Genomic DNA, 19,866 nt, shown 5'->3' with positions numbered 1-19,866 from the left:
GTACTTTTTTGTACTTTATATGATTATATGTATATCCCAAGCTAATCTCAGTTGCTTCCAAGAAGTGATTATATGAGGAGAGCATGCAGCAATTGACATCTCCAAGGCTGCAGTGCATGATTACGCTTACGCCCACTTGTAAGAGATATACTGTAGTATTTTAGTAGGTGCCTGGGGAATGGCCGGGGATTTTATTTACTTTATATTTCCCCAGGCCGGCCGGATGATCGCGATGTACATAGGCAATCGATCGTGCTGTTTGTTAACACGTAGCCAACTTATTCACCACATGATTAATTACACTATCATCAGTTGAAAGCTAAAGATACTCCCTCCGTTTCAAATTGCAGGTCGTTTTAGTTTTTCTAAATTTATAGGTATTATCATGCATCAAGACATACACTATATCTGGATGCATAATAATATTTATGAATCTAGAAAAATCAAAACAACCTACAATTTGGAACGAAGAAGCTTGTAATAAGGTCCAGAAAGAGAGGTGCAGTCTGCAAGCCCTCCGATATGATATCCCGTCCCTCTTGGATCACTCGCTTCATCACTTTACACTCTGCCAAGCAAACCATACAATTGCATATAGCACTAGTCTAGAGTGAGCAAATGGGAATGGGTTGGGTTGGCCTCGAGTGTCACTGAAATAGAGGGAGGGAGCGAGGCAGCGGATCATCTCGATCCATCGTCCTCCATCTCCTCGTAACTTGGATCCTCCATGAAATCGTAGGTCATGTAAGGTGGCCAGGGGGACAAGAGCCTCTTTAACATAATCGATCCATTTCCATGTAATGTAAACACCCAAAAACAACGCCTCCAGTGTTTCCTCCTGCCTGTCTGCTCTGCTGCTCTCTCTGGAGTCCAAGAGTTGATAATGATGGTAGATTGATAAACTCCTCTACTTTTACTTTTCTCAGCTAATTAATAATTAATGATCCATGATTAGTGAGTCGGCATGCATGCATTATTACATTCATGCGGCCGCAACCACAAACAGCATTGGATACCAAAATAACAATGCATGGTGCACTGAGAAACAACAATCACTAAAGGACACAGAGGTGGATTGGATGATACGGTCATGTTTCCTGCTTCCTGATAGCAACGAGACACACCTTCATGATGAGGCTCAGGGTATATATAGCACCGCACACCACTATGTGGTACAGTGTAATGTAACCAACAGCATGCAGTACAGTACTGATGAGGTGATGGCATGCATCGATGGATCAGCTAGCTAGCCAGCCCATGCACGCACGTTACGTTCATTCTATTATTTAATTTCTCACCGACGACGTGATACGAGACACATGCATACAGATATATATATAGGACAAGATAGAAATTTGTGGAAGGACGATTAATTGAACAGAACGATCCCTATGCAACTGGCTTACTTCTACCCCTCTGTTCCAAATCGCAAGCCGTTTTAGCTTTTTTTTTAATGCATAGATATTGTTGCAACAATATTTATGCATTTAGAAAAGTCGAAACGACCTACGACGATTTGGAACGGAGGGAGTATTGTTTATTTATACTAGTCCATCGGCTCGTGCTTGATGTTTAGTTAGCTCAAATGTAACTAATTTGATTACGGAAGGTAACGAATCCTATTACATATGTTTGGTTGTGGTGGTTTATAATCAATTAACACTATAATCGAATCTCTTGCCTAAATAATATCTATACAAGCTTGTTACCCCTACTCCTCCACCGTAATCAGATATTAACACCCACACCGTAATCTGATCACGTTACTATAGTGCAACCAAATAAAGAGGGTAATCACCCATTCTGCCGTCAAATACACTGATTCTTTTTACGTTTACGTTACCTTAGACCATGCATTATCATCAATGACTCGGAGCCGGAGGAGCATCAATCGATCACTTAGTGATGAGATCGATCGATCAGAGCACACGCATGGGCATGACCAATTGCTAGGTCTTGCTCCCTGCTGGAGTGGAAGAATGAATCAAGTCATGGGAGGTAGGCAACATGCAGGCAGTGGCTCTCCAGACTACTCGATCCCGGATTTGGCGGCTACGCCACGGAAGATAGCGAGCGATCCATCGGCGGGGAGGAATCATCGATGCATGATAGGTGAGTGAATTTATTTTATTTTATTAATTACCAGTTAGCACCAAAGCGTGACAGAGACCGACGACATGCGTACGTGCACGCATGCGATCGATTTGCCTCCTCCAGTCCGATAGATCCGTGTAAACCGCGAAGAGTGTCCCTTTATATTTATCCTAAGTTAAAATATTTTAATTTTAATCAAGTTTACGATGAAGAGTATCAATATTTATAACATTAAATAGGTAGCTATGATAATATATTTCATAACGAATGAGACTTGTTAGACATCAAAAGCATTGATATATTGTATATAAATTTGGTCAAACCTAAGATGGTTTGACTTAGGACAAAACTAAAGGGGCACTCTTTATGGGACGAAGGGAGTATGCATATATATGTCGAATATGTGGCGTAGGTTGAAAGAAGAAAGCATACTTTTGACACGTGTAGGCAAAACCCTATCTCACCCGGGTGACGTGGCTCGACAACATGGATGACCACCTGCAACAGAGGGATGAGATTTAATTTGAAACCAAAAGTACACACTAATAGTTGGAGGACTAAATTGATCCAATTAAAAGACGATAATTGAGGGGCGAAATGTCTATTTATATTATTAGCAATAAACGCTCAGACGCTGAGTCGATATACAGGTAGTATGCACATGTGGTTCAACGAATAACGTTCCATGCATCATGCGTGTGCAGTACTCCTACATTATATATAGTCGGCGAGGATGGATGGGTATGTACACGCACACATACTGTACAGCTAGTAGTACATGGGATCATGTGCACAGAGACGGACAAATCAAAACCCACCATATGTCAATCTTCTACGCGGATAGATCTCTGTGCTGTTATTCCTCCAAGAATTGGAAAGCTAGCATTCCCTCGGCAGTGGCGGAGCCAGCCATGGTCCTAGGGAGCTCTTCTTCTTCCTCCTTTCTCCTTAAAAATTAAGGGGAGACTCAAGGCGGGCTCCATTGTTTTTGGCTGCTGGCCGGCTCTGCCACTGGCCGTCGGATACAGGCGCCCATGCCCAAGCTGGCCAAGCATTCCAGTGGCAAAGAATATAATGAACCAAATTAAAGAGAGTCTAGGGGGGAAAGATAAGTGCGCACAAAGTTGGTACTCGGAGCGTGGCTAGATATAACCCTGTAAGTATTACTAGTACCCAAGAATCAAGCAAGGGGCGAGACATACATTTAGAATGTCACTTTCAAGTATGTCAAATATATTGTTGGTATCGATTATGTTCATTGTCGTAGATGTAAAATTTTATCTAAAAGAAAATCGAGTTTTAGGTCGTCTTTTCATGGATTACCAATTCTGTATCCTGATCACTTTGAAGAAATGAAATGTTCAGGTGGGCTCTCTTGACTCCCGTTGACTCTTAAAAAAAAGTTGTTTCATGGATTGACACCTCTTGTCCGAGGTATGCTTTTATTTGCTTTGCAGTATTTCCACGTGTCTTTTTTTTATTTTGGGATGCACCAAATCTGTATCGCAATTTTTTTTCACTATATGAGGCCAACAGAGGCGCCCATCGGTGCCACCGTGGCAGCCTAAGACGGGAGCTCTTATAGCTTGTGGAAGCTGGTTAAACTTTATGGCTTTAAGGCCCATTAAGCTTAATATAGAAGTTTAAATCAATAATTCAATATATTATATTCAATATTTTATGAGAGTAGGAACAACATTTAGAAATGGCAAATTCAACATTTTGTAAAAGACCAAATTCAACATTTTGTAAAAGACGGTTCAACATTTCGTTAAAAATACTAGATTTAACATTTTTTCTGAGCTAGTTCAACATTTGCAACAAATAGTGTGTGTGTATATATATTCAATAATTTTTTTAAAAAATCAACATTTCTAAACAAAATTCTTCTTCTTCTTCATGACGGGTGTTTAAATCCGGTAACCCATCGAGGGGATACCCGAGATAGTGTTTTGGTTAGTGGGGCTCGTCGAGATCAGAAATTCGAAGGTAAACACAAACACACGATTTAGACGGTTTGGGCCGCTAGATTGCGTAATACCTTATGTCCTGTGTATTGGTTAGATTGAATCGCTTTCGAGGGGGTCTCTGCCTCGCCTTATATTGTCGGGGGCAAGGTTACATGTCGGTTGGTTACAATAATACTATTTGAATACGACTAGAGAAGTTCTACTCTTATTAGAATGAGTACTTTCCTAATCCTTGACCTGTTCCTGTCTTTCCATGTAGACTACGCCATCCTACGTTATGGTCTCTATGTCAGATGTGTCTCGGTATCCAGCTCCATATTTAGGACTGTCCAAACCTTCTGGGGGTGCTACGACAATGGTGGAGATGTCAGGAATGGTGGGCAGCATCGGCGGAGCATGTGGATGGCGGCGGTGCGTGGGAATGACGCACGCAATGGCGGCGTGTACGGCCGCAGAGCAGAGAGGCATTGACGCGCGGCCGCACAGATCAGAGGCAGTGGCGGTGTGCGGGTCGGCAGAGGCCACATGTGACGTCAGCGCGTGGGGGCTTGGTCGCGGAGCATGCGGGCACGACACACATGACGGTAGCGGTGCGCGGCCCACGGGCGGTAGATCACAGGGACTATGGTGGCAGGCTGCAAGGGTCGGCTGCTTGCGGGGGCTTGGCAGCGGAGCACGCAAGCGTCGGCGGCGCGCGGAGGGAGCGGCGGGGCCGGTGACGTGCTGGTGGAGGCGCGCTTAAGAAAGTAAGGTAGCGTTTGGTTACTGGGTCGACGTGGGTGTAAACGGGTTCGACCCACGTCATCCCACGTTTGGTTCAAAGAGGACGTGTGTTGGATCCAACTCACGTAGGAATATTCTCCTCAGATCTAGGTCAAGATTGTCTGCCCAAAACGAGCGGACCATCTCGACCCACTTCGACGGTGTCTTTCTCCGTCCGCGCGCGGGTGAGGGAAGCGACGAGAACGAGCGCCAGGGGGAGCTCCGCCGCCGCTGGCCGAGCTCGATCCCCGCCGCCGCTGGTGAGCTCGATCCCCGCCGCCACCGGGCGTGGGAGAGGGAGGAGCGGGGGCCGGCGGGAGCAGGAGGAGAGGGGGCCGGCCGTCGGCAGGAGAGGGAGGAGCGGAGGCCGGCAGGAGAGGGTGCTGGAGGGAGAGGGAGGAGAGGGGGCCGACGGGAGCTGGAGGAGAGTGGGCCAGCTGTCGGCGGGAGAGGGAGGAGCGGGAGGAGAGGGGGCCGACGGGAGCTGGAGGAGAGTGGGCCAGCTGTCGGCGGGAGAGGAGGAGAGAGGGGGCTGGTGGGAGCGGAGGAGAGAGGGAGGATTGGGGAAGGAGTAAAAAAATAAAGAGGATGACACGTGGGACCCGCAGCTGACAGGTGGGATCTGCTACTAACAGTGTTAAAATGTCATCCATCCTATCCCTCTTGAACCCTCCAACCAAACAAAAGACTGGATCCAACCTATCCCTCTTCATCCTTCTCATCCAAATACGAATTGGGTTCACTCCAACCTACAAAATTAGGTTGGCTCCGACCCAACCCACATCGTTTCAAAACCAAACACATGCTAACTTTCCGAAGGCATATCGTCCTAAGAAGCATGCGCGCAGGACTACTCTTGCATCCGTATGAATTGTCATTGCTGTGAGTGTAAAGTTGTCTTGTTAGATTGTCCGTAAAAGACTGGAAAAATGCAGAGGTGAAAAGACAAATGCATCAAGACAATTTATCAGAAACAGAGAGGAAAAACATCCCGGCAACTTATGTATGTACAGTTTGTCCTCCCTCCATCCTAAATTATCATTCGTTTTAGCTTTTCTAGATATAATAATATATAACTGGAAAAAAACATTAATCTGGGACGGAGGGCGGTCGATCATTAGGACCATAATCGGACGGTTCAAGATTCAATGACTGTACACTAAACAGTGTCAGGAGATTTGGTAGCCACCCATCATTATCCATCCTACCTTTGATATTAGTCCCTCCTCCTCCTCTTCTTCCTCCGCCTCGGGATCTGCTCTCTTCTCTTCTCTTCTCCCAAGCTCAGCTCGGCTTCCTCCTCTGCTCCCCCGCCAGCAAGGAATGCTACCACCACCCCGTCCCCAGCTCCTCCTCCGCCTCTACTTATACACTTCCTCTCCCTCCCGCCCTGAACTGACAGCGACGCATTAGCATCTGGCATGCTGCGCCCTCGAGCTGAGTCGTCTGGCGTTCCGTCGCCGAGCGGCCTCTCCATGGACGACGACGTCCACGCCAAGACCCGGTCCTGCGCCGGCGGCGAGACCTCGGCCGCCGCGGCGTCCAGGATCATCGCCCAATGGGCCGCGCGGCGCCGCCAGGCGTGCGAGCAGATGGTGCTCACCACGCTGGACCTGGACCGCCGAGACCGCGAGTCGGAGCTCCTCGCGCTCGCGCGCCTCCACGCCGTCTCGATGCTCGACGCCTCCTTCCTTCACGGCGGAGACGGTGGCGGCAGGCGGCGCGCGCGGTCGCCGGAGCGCGCTCTGGTTAGGCGGATCGCCAGGGAGTGGGCGGGCGGGGCCGCCGCCAGCGAGGGCGCGGCGCGGGGGCGGGGCGAGGAGTGGCTGGGCGAGACGGAGCGCGAGCGGGTGCGCTCCGTCCGGGAGCGCGTCCGCATGGCCACCGCCCAGCAGCAGCAGGGCGTCGGCGGCGACCAGGGGGGATCCACCACTCGGGATCGCCGGCTGGCGCGCGCCGACGTTGTGAGGCGCATGGCAATGGAGCGACAGCGTGAGCTGCAGGGCCTCTCCGAGCACCGTGCCGTCTCCGCATTCGCTCACCGCGGCCGCATTCAGGTCGAAGCCACAACCCCTCTAGCATTAGATTTGTTCATTTTTTCTTCTCTGTCTCCAATACATTTGTTCCAACTTAATTGCAACAACGACTTGCAAGAGGGCATTGCTTTTGGCCCATGTACGCCAGTTGGCTGATGAGATGCAGTTCACGCTACTAGAAAAAACGGTTCTAACGGTTGGAAACCCTCTAGTACCGACTAATATATCCTAATTGAGTTATTGGTAGTTAGCAGTAGCATTAAACTATATACGGATGGTTACATTTAGTTGCATGCTTCTCAACTAGTATGTGCTAAAAAAAAAATCCTTCAGAAAAAAGGTTGCTAAAGTGATGCAGTAACAATCACTGAGAAAGTTCGCCTGGGCACCTTTTTGGCAAATCATCACTTCATGTACTTGCTTCATGCCTGTAACTCACTTTGGAAACCTGCTCCAAATATCTAGCGGTCCTGTGCAGTGCTAAGGTTTAGCACTCTCAAATGGAAAAAATACTGGCGGTGCCGGTGGAGCTCCTCCGCCTCCAGCAGCCGCCGTGCCGCCGCCTCCGACACTGGCGGCTACTGGTGCTGGTGCGCGGCCACGCCCACCGGCATGGCTGGGGGCGGGGGAACCACCGAGGGGCGCGGGCCCAGGGTGGGCTCCACGCCGGCGGAGAGGTCGAACGACGACGTTAAGAGGAACGGTATCGTCGTCGAGTGGAACTGCATCCCTGGCGCACCGGCCTAGCGGGTGGTGGCGGCGGGGGGCCTCCCTCCCCGCTCCTCCCTCGTGCCCCCTCCAGATTCGCATGCCGGCGGAGGAGGCATGGCTGGGCGGAGGCGGCGGGGTCGGGCGGAGGAGGCGGGGCCGGCGGAGGCGGCGGAGCCGGGCGGAGGAGGCCGGCGGCGGGGGTGTGGCGGGGAGGAGAGAGAGAGGGAGGAGAGAGGGGTGAACGATGGAAAATTACGGACAGTGGACAACTTTTAGCAGGTTTAGCACCTTTTAGCACCCATTGAAGGTGTTAAACTTTAGCACACACCTTTGAGCATTCTTGTTTGGGAACCCATGTGCTAAAAGGGGGCTAAAAATGGAGTGCTAAAGTTTAACAACCCCTTTCCAAACATCCCCTAAGTTGAACAGCGTGCTCTAGTTGCTGTGCTGCAAATAGTACCTATCACACACACACACATGACAGTAGCTAGCTTGTTCCTTGTTCCTTTGTTATGATAGTGGGCAGCAGAGGGATATCTAAGAATGAAGTATAGACGTAGGATTGTGTTGCATCCAAGTGCAAGTATAGCATCATGGTAGAAAAGCTGGCTAAGTAGCTACAGTATTCCTTATGAGATACAATATCAAGTTCATAAAGTTTAAGCCATCTCTTATCTGTGAGTTCAGAAGCAACCACTAGAACATGTGGTGCTGATTGACATCATTGTTTCACTACTGTATTCTTTCTGAAGATTGTCAGGCTGCCGGCGACTAGAATCGCCCCATAATCTCTATTTAGTCTTGTCTTGAATTGTCCTCTAGAGTATTTCGTTCATTGGATTGATAGCTATATATTGTCTTTCAGTCTTTTCTCCGAGGTAGATTCTTTCGTAACGGGAGGCCTATGAACGATGAGAGACCAAACTCTATGGCAGCCACAGAATTAGGACAGCTTAGACAGAGGCATCCTGTCTCTAGATTGAGGTATGGCTTCCTTTGCCTAGTATGGCATCCTCATTGTTGGTCTTCCTGTCTTGGCCTTCCCATGATGGATCCCAATAGAAAAATTAGAAGGAAAAAAACGATCTTTTCAAGTAGCCAAATTAAGGAACACAATTTTTGTTTGCCACATGACACTTTTTGCTTCATCTAATATTACTGTTTCTCATTTCCAGTACCAATGTACCATTGAGAAGTGATGGTGTAATACTTCAGGTTGTAAGTGATGATAACCATCATATAGAGAATGCAGCTCATTATTATCAAATCCAGACAAATCGATCAATGGAAGATGAAGCTGTGCATGTCGAAAGCACTGTACCTGGCAGTAACAGTGTTCCGCAAGATGATTTTTCCCAAGAACAAATACAACAATCTGAGAAGCATTCAGATTCGCGGTCCTCAGAGCTGGATAGTGAGCAATCTGTGTCTACCTCCTCATCGACTGCATCTGGCAACAGCATGCAGCAAGAAGCTGAAACTGATTTGCCATGGTCAAGGGATATTTCTGTCACTGAGGCCGATGGACATGACAGCGCCTTCCTACATAGAGACGAGGAATGGCATGTCATCGAATCTCAGGAAGAGGAACCACAGTGGCAGTTAAGCCGGAGTTTCAATTCTACCAGGAATAGGTTTAGTCCACCTGAAGATGATGTCTATGGAGTTGAGCTCAGAGAACTCTTAAGCAGGTATTTAATCTGTAGCACAAATTCGTGAAATTAAAATTTTTGTCCTTAAGGCAAAATGCTCATCAGATATATAACTCCTTGTGTTTGTAGGCGAAGCGTGTCGAACCTTCTTAGCAGCGGCTTCCGTGAAAGTCTGGACCAGCTCATTCAGTCTTATGTTCAGAGGCAAGAACATGATCCTCACGATTGGGATTTCGAAGAAGGGCAGAGACCAAGCACTGGTTTACTCAACGAGGATCCTATCGAGATCAGGATCGACGAACCAACTCGGGTTGGGAGTGAGACTGCACCCCAGCCTTCGACTGTGTTATCTGATCAGGCGGTTCAATGGCAGCAATATCATAACTGGAGCCAGCAAACCATGCATCGCTCTGAACTTGTGAGTCATCCATCCCATTCTCACTGTGGTGCAAAGTCTGTACTTAGGTCTTTTGCATATAGACACTAAAATAAGTTACAATTCTGAATATCCATGCATTACTGCATCTAAGTATATTGTTAAAAGAAGAGTATGTGTGTGGTAGGAGTGGGACGCCATCCATGTTTTGCGAGATGAGCTGAGTGGAGTACAGAGAGGAATGAGCAGCATGCAGCAGATGCTGGAAGCGTGCATGGAGATGCAGATAGAGTTGCAGCGCTCCATCAAACAAGAAGTTTCTGCTGCTCTGAACCGATCACCGTTAACCATGCAAGGTGTGTATGTATATGTGTGTGTGTTACTCTTTTCCTTCCATTCTCTGCTCTCAACAGAATGATCGAAGAAGCTTTATTTCCATGGAATTTGTGAGTGTACAGATGAAGAAACGTTAGAGGATGGATCACAATGGAATCTAGCAAGGAAAGGGACCTGCTGCATCTGCTGTGATAATCAGATTGACTCGCTTCTTTACAGGTCCCTACTTATCTGCATTTTCATCAGCTGTAATAAGTACAATGAACAACAATTCATTTTTAACATATATCTTTCTTGCTCGTACTGTCAGATGTGGGCATATGTGCACCTGCTCAAAGTGCGCAAGCGAGCTACTCCACGGGGTCGGCAAATGCCCGCTGTGCCGTGCGCCTATAGTTGAGGTCATCCGAGCCTACTGCATACTGTAATTGTAACAGGAATTTATAGGAAGACAGAGGTGGTTAATTTGATGAGGCTCTCTTCAGTTTTGAGTTTGACTGCAGCAGCAGCTGTATCTTAGTTCTTAGGGATGGTAACCATATCTGAAACCTGTATTCTGCGTAGTTTCTGTAGCCTCCATGCTAATGTGCTCTAATCCAGTAGCAGCGAGATGAAATAAAGTGATCCATGGGATCATCAACAGTGTTGTACTATCTATGTTCAGAGTTAAAGTTCCTTCCGTTTGTATGGATCAGCCTCTGGAGCCACTGAAAAGAGTAAGTTCAGATAATCAGATATGCAATGCGACTACGCAACCATGATGTTTCAAGTATCGTGCAGTTTTGACTTGAAATCAAGGAACGCAACGCAATGGAATCATGTTATGTACATATATTAGGCGCTCTCCTCGTGTGCTGTGCATGCGGGAGATACATACAGAAAAGCAGCAGACTTGTACAGGTAAGGCAGGCAATACAAGATAGATCATTCTTCCTCAATTCAATGAGAGGATTTCACGCTTCTCGCTAATAATGGGTCCAGTTGCTCACTCATTAAACACAAGTAATACAGCATCTGGCAGTGAAGCCCCAAATACCTGGGCCAGCGCCACCTTCTGCCTCTTGTTCAGCCTAGAAAATTCTCGGCCCCTGCGGGTGCCGCCATTCAGTAGCTTGCGCCCATCATCTACTGCTTTCCTTGTCAGGGAGCACAACTGCCCCGAGGCTTCTGCTGTAACAGCGCCATCAGCTTCGGCTTCCCCCTCATCTGCTCCCCAGTCCAACTCGTCGTCATCAGTCATGCCCTTTGATGCCTCACCATGGGCTTCACGGTTTCCATCTTTGGTGAGCTCGCAGTCTGTGTCGCTGCTCCCACCCCACCATTTCATAGTTTCACAGGGCAAGCCAGATGATGGGAATCCGTACTTGAAATCATCCATGTAGCCAGGGATCGCTTTGGTTTGGCTACCATGGGCCAAACTTGGTGATGCATTTTGTTTACCTGCTGGGGGCGAAACCGAAACTTGTCCTGCCTTCGAACTGCCCTGTTGAGATTTTGCAGCTCCTTGGGAAGTGCTCGATGACCTATTAGCATGCACAGTCCAATACAAGTGTTCAACGAGTGATGCAATTTGTTTCTTCAGTATAAAACGTATCATCATATGATCCATGAACGGTGCAGATGTACTAGTCGGGCAAAAAAGTGGGGAGCACAAAAAAAAAATCAACAATACATGAAGCGCTGTTTCTAGATTGGAAAGCTCTGGACAGGTGAGTGGTCTGGTCATCATCAGGATCTAACTGGTAACCACCATAGCATACCACTACCACACACTGTCCAAGCCCTAAGAAAGCATATGGGCAGTAGAAAGCTGAATCACAAACCATTACAAAACACACTGTATGCAATGCAAAGTTATGTTTTCCAGTTGACATCCATATGCACAGTCATCCCCTGCCTCAAGTGCCCACAGCACAATGTGTTGATTGACTAATCAAGGCCAAAAGTAATAAGCGCTCGCGTCTTCTCCATTTCACACACCTGCTCTCCTCTGCTCTGCTCCTAGCCGCCTCCACCTCCTGTCCTCCTTATAAACAGAACAGGTCGGTCTCCGCGTTGCTCGCACGCACCAGCAATCGATTCGCCCTGCCTTCCTTGTTTACCTCCTCCGCTCAGCGGCAGCTGCTTCCTTGTCAGCTCACCAGCTACCTGCTCTGCTCCACCTGCACCTAGCTTTGCTTTGCTTGCTTACTTAGGATTCTTTTAGGATCCCCAGCAGGCAAAGGCATGTCGGCGTCGCCCGAGTTCTACAAGCCCGCCGCCCCCGCGGCCTTCACGTCGCCCTGCGCCTCGCCGCTCCCAGCCCCAGCCGGAAATCTAAAAACTTAACTTATGCTGATGCGTCAAGTGTGACACAGAATTACTTGTCTACAGTGCACTTCAGGAAAAACTTTTTCAACAGTACTTCAATATATTGCATAGGTTTCTATTTTAAAATGTACTACCAAGTGGCGTCAAACGCGTCAGCTGCATGAACCTACTTAAGCTTTGCAGAGCACGGGAGGATTGAAAAGGAGAGAGCTTTAGTTTCCTTTTTTCCAGGAGAGAAGAATGCACAGGCAGCTAAATTGTATGAATTGTAACAATATCGAGGCCTCAAGGGAAAAGCATTACTCACACTATTGATGAACCAGATGGGCTCAAAGCCTTTTGTTTTGCAATTTTTGACAACTCAAGAAGTTCCTTGGCTTTCTCTCTTTCAGGACCTTTTGTGTCGTCACCAGCTTTCCCAGAAACAAGCTGCAAGTATGATGATTTTTCAAGTAAAATTACAAATGACAAGACGGAGTCAGAAACACAAACAAAACAATGTTAGGAGATATCCCTTAATACTTATTAAAAGTTGTAAGGAGCGAGACAAATTTTTGTAGAGAAGTTACACATTAATGTACATGGGATTTCAACTTATCCTCAGATGAGACTATCATATGCGGCAGTGAATCTTGTACATGAGGAACGGGTATGGTGTTGTTCTATGCACGTGCCACATATGTTTCAGAAATAGAGATCAAACACTTGTCAACCATGACTGAGAAGTGGAATCCTTGGTTGCCTCAAACAGGAAGATTTTTTTGAGAAGTGGAAGAGTTGGCTTAGGGCTCTGACTCCTGAGCACCTGCTAGCTCCTTAAATTTATCTCAACTAATTGCTCTTCTAGGCTCGTATACAGGTAGGATGGAATGGAGGGACCTGGAGAAGATACTTGGATTGGGGTTTGGTAAAGATAAATTAAAGGGTAGTGCTTTTGTGAAGACAGATCAGCTGTTAATATTGTTGGAGAAAGCTGGTTAATCCAGATCCAGAACTTGCCAATTGCATATTGGGACGGTACATATATATGGGCAACGCATGTAGTGCAAGTAGAAAAGTGCACCAAAAAAATTACAGGCAAATAGCGTTTTCCTCTTGACTCTTGTTACTGCCCAGAGAGAGGGTATGTTTATCATAACTTAAGAGCATAGTATAATGCAATGGGATAGTATAAAGTGAAGCACGAGGTGTAGGAAAATGTTCACCTTTCGATATGGCCACCTAACAATCCCGTGGGAGCGGCATATCCTCTTCAGGACACTGGTGCAGACTCCTGCATTAAGAATTTAAGATGAGACGAGCAGGCACCAGGCAGGGCGAGTCGTGAGTGGGATGGAACTGTGGAAGATGGAAGCAGAGCGCGCGCGCGCGAGAGAGAAAGACAGAGAGGGACAGAGAGGGACCATACCGAGGATGGAGGCCGCCTCGGCGATGGGGAGGGAGAATAGCTTGGAGATCTCCTCGTAGGACAGCGAGACCTTGGTAGGCTTGGGCTGCTGAACCTGGGCGTTGGAGGCCATCCGCGAATCGAAATATCGAACGGGGAAGGAGGAGGCGGCGGCGGCGGCGGCGGCGGCGGAGAGCACGGCGGTGGCCAACGGATCCGACTTCGCTCGGTGGTTGGCTTCGATGTGTCTGGCTGGAATTGGGGAGGGAGAGGACGAGCCGTCCAGAATCCTGGGCCAGGCCCAACTAAGCTGCTCTATAGTTGGGCCCGGCAGATATGGCCCATCTGAGCCAGCACCTCCTCGCTCTCCCTCCCCCTCCTCCTGAGTCCTCACCCACCACGCAGCGCCGGCGGCGGCCACGACGCCATCTCCATCCACATCGTCCTCGCCCCGCCCGCTTCTCTCATCCCAACCCTGTTCGCGGCGGCCGGGCCGCCGGAGTTTTCAATCTCCAACGACACACCGGCGACCCTTCCCCGGTTCTAGGTACGGCACCTACTTCAACTCGACTCCTTCCCCCTTGCCTGTCTCACTAGCTTAGCTTGATTTACTGAATTTGGGTTTGATGGGAGTAGCCGTGCCCTGACCTTCTTGTCAGCTCGCCTCGCGTGTTCAGTTTAATTTCAGAAAATCCTGCCTGAAATTTGCCAAGAAGCAACCCCGTATGTACCCATCGGTCAAACCAAACCACAGCAGTAATAATGCACTAGCTGTGACCCAACGATGATACCCACCCGGCCAATTTTGTCCTCTATCTGCTGTAAGGTTTGTTTGTGGAGCTTCCCTCCTAATGTGTCGTTTATCCCGTCTGTAGTCTGAGCTGATCGGTGATCACTATCTGCCTTGGACTTTTGCTTCACCATTATCTGTGCCCATTTCTGTGAGCTAAAGCATATGGCGCTACTACATAGTACACTTGCTACCATCATGTGCCCAAGCCTAATTCATAGCGTCTCAAGGTTGAGTCGGCGCTCATCTGAATTGTTTTCGGCTCCTGCCCACCAAGATCTATGAGTTGAAGAGAGCATAGAACCATTTTTCCCCCCCGAGATATTTATGCCAGGACCTGCAATGATCTCACATTCTTGCACCTTGGAAAAATTGAGTACAACCAGTACCTGCCCATGATGACTAATCTCCCTAAAACACAATCCTTTCAGCCAGGATAAGGCGCGGAGCTCGGTGCTGCAAGAACTCATGGCGTGGGGAGGTCTGTTCTTGAGCTTAGGTCGCCCCACAAAGGAGCAGCAGAAGTCCTGCCTCGCAGAGGCCGGTGGCTTCAACTACGACGCAGCTCTCCATGGCGCGACACGCCCAAAACCAGCATCGACCTCGACCTCAGAAGCTGCTGCTGCTGACACAAGCGACAAGGCTCTTACGGAGCGCGGCTTCTTTGTGAACCGATCGCGTGTTCTGATCGGCTCAGGTGCGGACACCTTCCTCCACGCCAAATCCGCCCTCCTCTCTTGGAGGTAAAGTTACGAAAGCCTGAAGCAGAACATTTTTATTCTATTATATGCTCGATCGTCTAAGCTTTCCAGGAGCTGCTGCTTTTGCTAGGCACCTGGCACTGGGTTGGGCGAATGTGGAGCCTGACACGCCGGTGAAGGTGGGAACGAGGTTCTGCATCTGCTACAGGGAGCTGATGCCCTGGGTGATGCTGCCGCTGCAGATCGCCTATGTGAGCGACGGCGATGGAAGATCATCCGACAAGTCCAAGGGCACCATGTTTGCGTTCGGTAGCGGCACCCTACAAGGCCATCTGCTGGTAACCGATTCTTCCTCTCAGGCCACAGATGAACAGATGATGAGATGAACAGATGACAGCAGCAGATTGAGATTGTTGCAGGCCGGGGAGGAGCGGTTCTCGGTGGAGGTGGACGAGGAGTATCGGGTGTGGTACGAGGTGGTGTCCTTCTCCAAGCCTGCACACGTCCTGGCCACGCTCTGCTACCCGTACGTGCAGCTGAGGCAGAAGCATTTCGCGCACCGGTCAGGGCAGGCGCTCATCACCCATGTGGCCACCGCCTCCACCTCAGCACCCAACTAGTACCAGTCGATGATGTGCTTGCGCCAAGTGTGGCAGCATCATGTAGAGACTTGTTGTAATAATAGGTTGGCTTGTTTGGATCTCATCGGCACTATAGAGATGAAGCTACAAAAATTCCCCATGTCATCCAACCACTACTATTTGGATGGGGGGATGGACATTATTTATTAGGGGTACAATTATCATAATCCATGAGATCTAAATGGTCAGGATCCATGTTCTTACTATCCCGCCCACCATTCATTGCACTATTCAGATCGTTTTATAATCCCTACTCATCAGATCCAAACAGATCCTTAATCATGTACTCGATTTTGTCTTAACAAAAACATAACTCATTCCACACCATAGTTCGTATAGTTTAGTTTCTCATTGCTGGACTAGGTATAGGAACGCTCCCTACATGTGCAGTGCAGGTGAGAAAAGGGGAGGAGAAAAGAGAGTCCTCAAAAAATGACGAGGACGATGTTTCTTTTTGGGCTAAAAGGTAGAAAACGAAAAGGTTGGGATGAGGGTGAGACTAACAAAGTTGATGCATGCATATCCACCCAATATATTTGGGCCTGTCTACGGCATGCTGTGGGTACACTCGATTTTTATGTCTCGTAGGATCTCACATAGGTGGCTTAGATCAATCCTTCTCTCTCCTTCTGATCTCTTTAGCATCTTCCTCCTCCGCACGCCCAGAGAGGCCAACACCCGCAGGCCGCAGTCTTGGCGGGGCGTACGCCGGCTCGCCCCCGCGCTCCACCGCCTCCCTACCTGGCTCTAGCGGCGGCGACCCCGCTGGAGCCGCCGCCCTGCGCCATGACCCCACACGAAACTCTCTCGGCCCCTATCCCAACCATCTTCTTCAGAAAATCCGGTAGTGTTCCCCCGCCGCCCACGGCTCCCCTCCCAGCTTCAGCGGCGAAACGCCGCCACCCACCGCCGCCGCCGACGCTAATCGATTGAAGCTCAACGCCCCTGTTGCCTCCACCGCCCAACCGGGGGTCCACCGTTGCCCGGCAGGCGGCGCTTGTCGGTGTTTAAACCCGTCAAACTACCAAGGAGGGTGCCTGAGGCAGTATTTTGGTTAATGGGTCGAGATCAGAAACTCGAAGGTAAATGTAAGGTAGTGTTTTGGTTAATGGGGCTCGTCGAGATCAAAAACTCAAAGGTAAACGCAGACACACGATTTAGACAGGTTCGGACCGCTAGATTACGTAATACCCTACGTCCTGGGTGTTGGTTGGATTGAATTGCTTTGAGGAGGTCCCTGCCTCACCTCATATTGTCGGGAGCAGGGTTACAGGTCGGTTGGTTGCAAGAATAATAGTCGGATACGACTAGAGGAGTTCTACCCTTATTATTACGAGTACTTTTTCTAATCCTCGACTAGTTTCTTTCTTTCCATGTAGACTACACCGTCCTGCGTCATAGTCTCCATGTTAGATGCGTCTCGGTGTCCAGCTCATATTAGGACTGTCCAAACCTTCTGGTGGGCTCATAAATATATATACGACAGCGTCCTCGTCACCGTCTCTCCCGCCACCACCGCCTGCTACCCTGCCACCGGGAGCTCCCTCTGGGTCCACCGAGCACCGGTAAGCCCCCTCCCCCAAACCCCCTGACCCTAAAAAGCTCACCGGAGTTGACGAAGAAGGGGAAGAGAAGGGAAGAGAAAAAAATGTGTAAGGAAAGATAAAACACTCTTGTGATACAGCGATTCCCATATAATTTGTTGTGGACGACGAGGATCGGCTACCTTGTCGCTTTTCAGAAAGGGAAGAATAATGATCCTGCTGCCTTACTGATAAATAAAGAAAGATAAGAAGATGATGAGGAGACGTGTCAGGTGAGGTCAGGATGAGGTGACATGACTCACGCTGCTGCTGCTGAATGCTGATGATGATTGGTTAACAAAGCAGCAGTCTCAGGTGAGCAGGCGTCCACGTCTTCTCCTCTCTCGTCTCTGGCCCGCGCCCGGCCAGGATCCATCCCATTCTCATCCTGAGCTGAGATCATGCCATATGCCAATGCCGTTGCCAGGCTAATTTGTCAGATTATCTATTTATTTACTGGAAAAAGAATTAGTTAGATTATTTAAAAGGATAATGGATGTGACACTAGTAGGGTAGGGTATGACGGACTGATATTTCTTTAGTAGCATTTGAAATGGAAAAGTGAACCGTACTCGTGCCTAAAACGTGGCGGAATCAAAAGCCCTGCAGGACACCCAACGGAGAAAAAGAAAAAAAAACATGGTACATTGCAGAAATGCAGCGTGCAGGGGATGATACCCCACGGCAACGGCAGTGCATGATTGGCGTCGTCCGTGTCCGCTTGCGATGCATGCATCATATATTTTTGGGTGGGGGGATGAACGCGGCGGCGGCGGCTCTGTCTCCTCCTGTGAAAATAGCTCTGGTTTTAGCTTTTTCTGATTCTAACTTGTCTAGTTGAAAAACGTTCGGTTGTTTCCAGATGAGATAGAATGGGTTCAAAGTCCATTACGCCCTTATCCCTTTTTTCTTCTTTATTTTTTTCTCTTTCCTTCCATTTTTTTCTTTTTTTATCGTTTCCTTTCTTTTTTCCCCTCCGTTGTTTTTCTTTTTTTCTCTCCCTAATAACTATTTCTACCTTATCCTTATCTGGTTGACGGGTCCTCCGTTATCCCGTTCTTCTCCTCTCCGCCGCCCCATTCCGTCCTCGTCACGCTGCGAGCGGCAAATGGCTCCAGCAACGAGCGGAGCTCCGCTCCAGCCTCGGCCGTGCTGCTCCAACAGTGCCCCGCCGCGCCCCTCCCTCGTCTTGCTCTGGCCCCGCAGCGCAGTGACCAGTGAGTGGGAGGAACGGAACACCTGCCTTCCCCTCTCCTTCCTTGCTCCCATCGGTTCGGTTCCGTTCCTTCCACCGCACGGCGCTCGTGTCTTCTCCATTTCACACCTGCTCTCCTCTGCTCTGCTCCTAGCCGCCTCCACCTCCTGTCCTCCTTATAAACAGAACAGGTCGGTCTCCGCGTCGCTCGCACGCACCAGCAATTGATTCGCCCTGCCTTCCTTGTTTACCTCCTCCGCTCAGCGGCAGCTGCTTCCTTGTCAGCTCACCAGCTACCTGCTCTGCTCCACCTGCACCTAGCTTTGCTTTGCTTATTCTTTTAGGATCCCCAGCAGGCAAAGGCATGTCGGCGTCGCCCGAGTTCTACAAGCCCGCCGCCCCCGCGGCCTTCACGTCGCCCTGCGCCTCGCCGCTCCCAGCCCCAGCCGGATTTGTTGGATTCGGAGCCGACGACTACTACAGCTGCCGGACGCCGACGGGCAGCGGCATCACCTACCTCAAGGAGCCCACCACGTGCCCGCCGGCGCCCAGGAAGCCTCCGGCGCCCCTGTGCAAGAAGCGCCTCTTCCACTTGCAGCAGACGCCGGAGGTCCCCCTCATCAGCGTGAGCCTCGACGAGCTGGAGCGCACCTTCCGCCCGCACCACCCACCACCAAAGGCCGACAAAAGACGCCGCTCCCTCCGCCACCCAAAACAGCAGCAGCACCGCACCTTGGATAGTAGTACTAGTGTGTCTAATTAGGAGGAAGGACCATGATCCATACTTGTCGTTGTTGTTGTTACAAGCAAAACAATGTGCTAGTAGTAGTTAGTACCCGCCAGTGTCTAAATTGTATGCTGCTCTAGCAGTAGCACCAACTGTTGTAAATCAAACTTTACTTGTGCTGTAAAATTTCGACAAACATCTTGCTGTTCGTTTACTTATTTCCTTTTTTCTGAATGCTGCTCCATGTTTTGCCGCTTCATTCAGATCAGAGGGATTGCCGATTTATTTGCTATACTGGAGCTAGCATACTGCTACAGTATGTGGAAAGCAAGGTTGGCCTGGGTCGCTAGGAATCGGACCAGGAGGCCCCGCCGAGGACTGACTGGTCACCGATGGCTGGCTTGGCTCCTACCCTACCTGAATCTGAATGAAAATGAATAGAATAGCTGCCATCCGACTTTGACCTTCCTTCCACAGCAAGCTCAACCACGACTTTGACATTTGACTCAACCACATTCATCCATCACGCGTCGTTCTCCTCTTTCGGTGCGCCTACGCAGGACAGCAAAGCCACCAAAGCCTTTCCGTCAGATGC

General features: G+C 49.3%; 4 protein-coding genes across 4 annotated transcripts; 3 read left to right on the top strand and 1 right to left on the bottom strand.

The window, feature by feature from the left end:
- The first annotated feature begins 6,047 nt into the window (after window positions 1-6,047).
- LOC117838461 (uncharacterized) lies at window positions 6,048-10,631 on the top strand. The gene is made up of 7 exons (XM_034718503.2): window positions 6,048-6,883; window positions 8,439-8,557; window positions 8,749-9,264; window positions 9,355-9,643; window positions 9,789-9,957; window positions 10,060-10,156; window positions 10,248-10,631. The coding sequence occupies exons 1-7, from the start codon at window positions 6,248-6,250 to the stop codon at window positions 10,363-10,365; spliced, it is 1,944 nt and encodes a 647-aa protein (XP_034574394.1). The 5' UTR covers window positions 6,048-6,247; the 3' UTR covers window positions 10,366-10,631.
- Window positions 10,632-10,748: 117 nt separating this feature from the next.
- Window positions 10,749-13,922, bottom strand: LOC117838462 (uncharacterized). The gene is made up of 4 exons (XM_034718504.2): window positions 13,656-13,922; window positions 13,453-13,520; window positions 12,555-12,676; window positions 10,749-11,460 (listed from the first exon to the last, which is right to left on the bottom strand). The coding sequence occupies exons 1-4, from the start codon at window positions 13,765-13,767 to the stop codon at window positions 10,923-10,925; spliced, it is 840 nt and encodes a 279-aa protein (XP_034574395.1). The 5' UTR covers window positions 13,768-13,922; the 3' UTR covers window positions 10,749-10,922.
- Window positions 13,923-14,022: 100 nt separating this feature from the next.
- On the top strand, window positions 14,023-15,972 carry LOC117838463 (UPF0548 protein At2g17695). The gene is made up of 4 exons (XM_034718505.2): window positions 14,023-14,181; window positions 14,856-15,167; window positions 15,256-15,463; window positions 15,545-15,972. The coding sequence occupies exons 2-4, from the start codon at window positions 14,893-14,895 to the stop codon at window positions 15,743-15,745; spliced, it is 684 nt and encodes a 227-aa protein (XP_034574396.1). The 5' UTR covers window positions 14,023-14,181; window positions 14,856-14,892; the 3' UTR covers window positions 15,746-15,972.
- Window positions 15,973-18,187: 2,215 nt separating this feature from the next.
- LOC117837688 (cyclin-dependent protein kinase inhibitor EL2) lies at window positions 18,188-19,489 on the top strand. Its single transcript, XM_034717418.2, has one exon. It carries the CDS (start codon window positions 18,909-18,911, stop codon window positions 19,305-19,307), a length of 399 nt encoding a protein of 132 aa, XP_034573309.1. The 5' UTR covers window positions 18,188-18,908; the 3' UTR covers window positions 19,308-19,489.
- Window positions 19,490-19,866: the final 377 nt, after the last annotated feature.

The sequence above is a fragment of the Setaria viridis genome, chromosome 9, assembly GCF_005286985.2.
Source record: "Setaria viridis chromosome 9, Setaria_viridis_v4.0, whole genome shotgun sequence".
Taxonomy (NCBI): Eukaryota; Viridiplantae; Streptophyta; class Magnoliopsida; order Poales; family Poaceae; genus Setaria; species Setaria viridis.
This window is presented reverse-complemented; position numbering and strand designations above follow the sequence as displayed.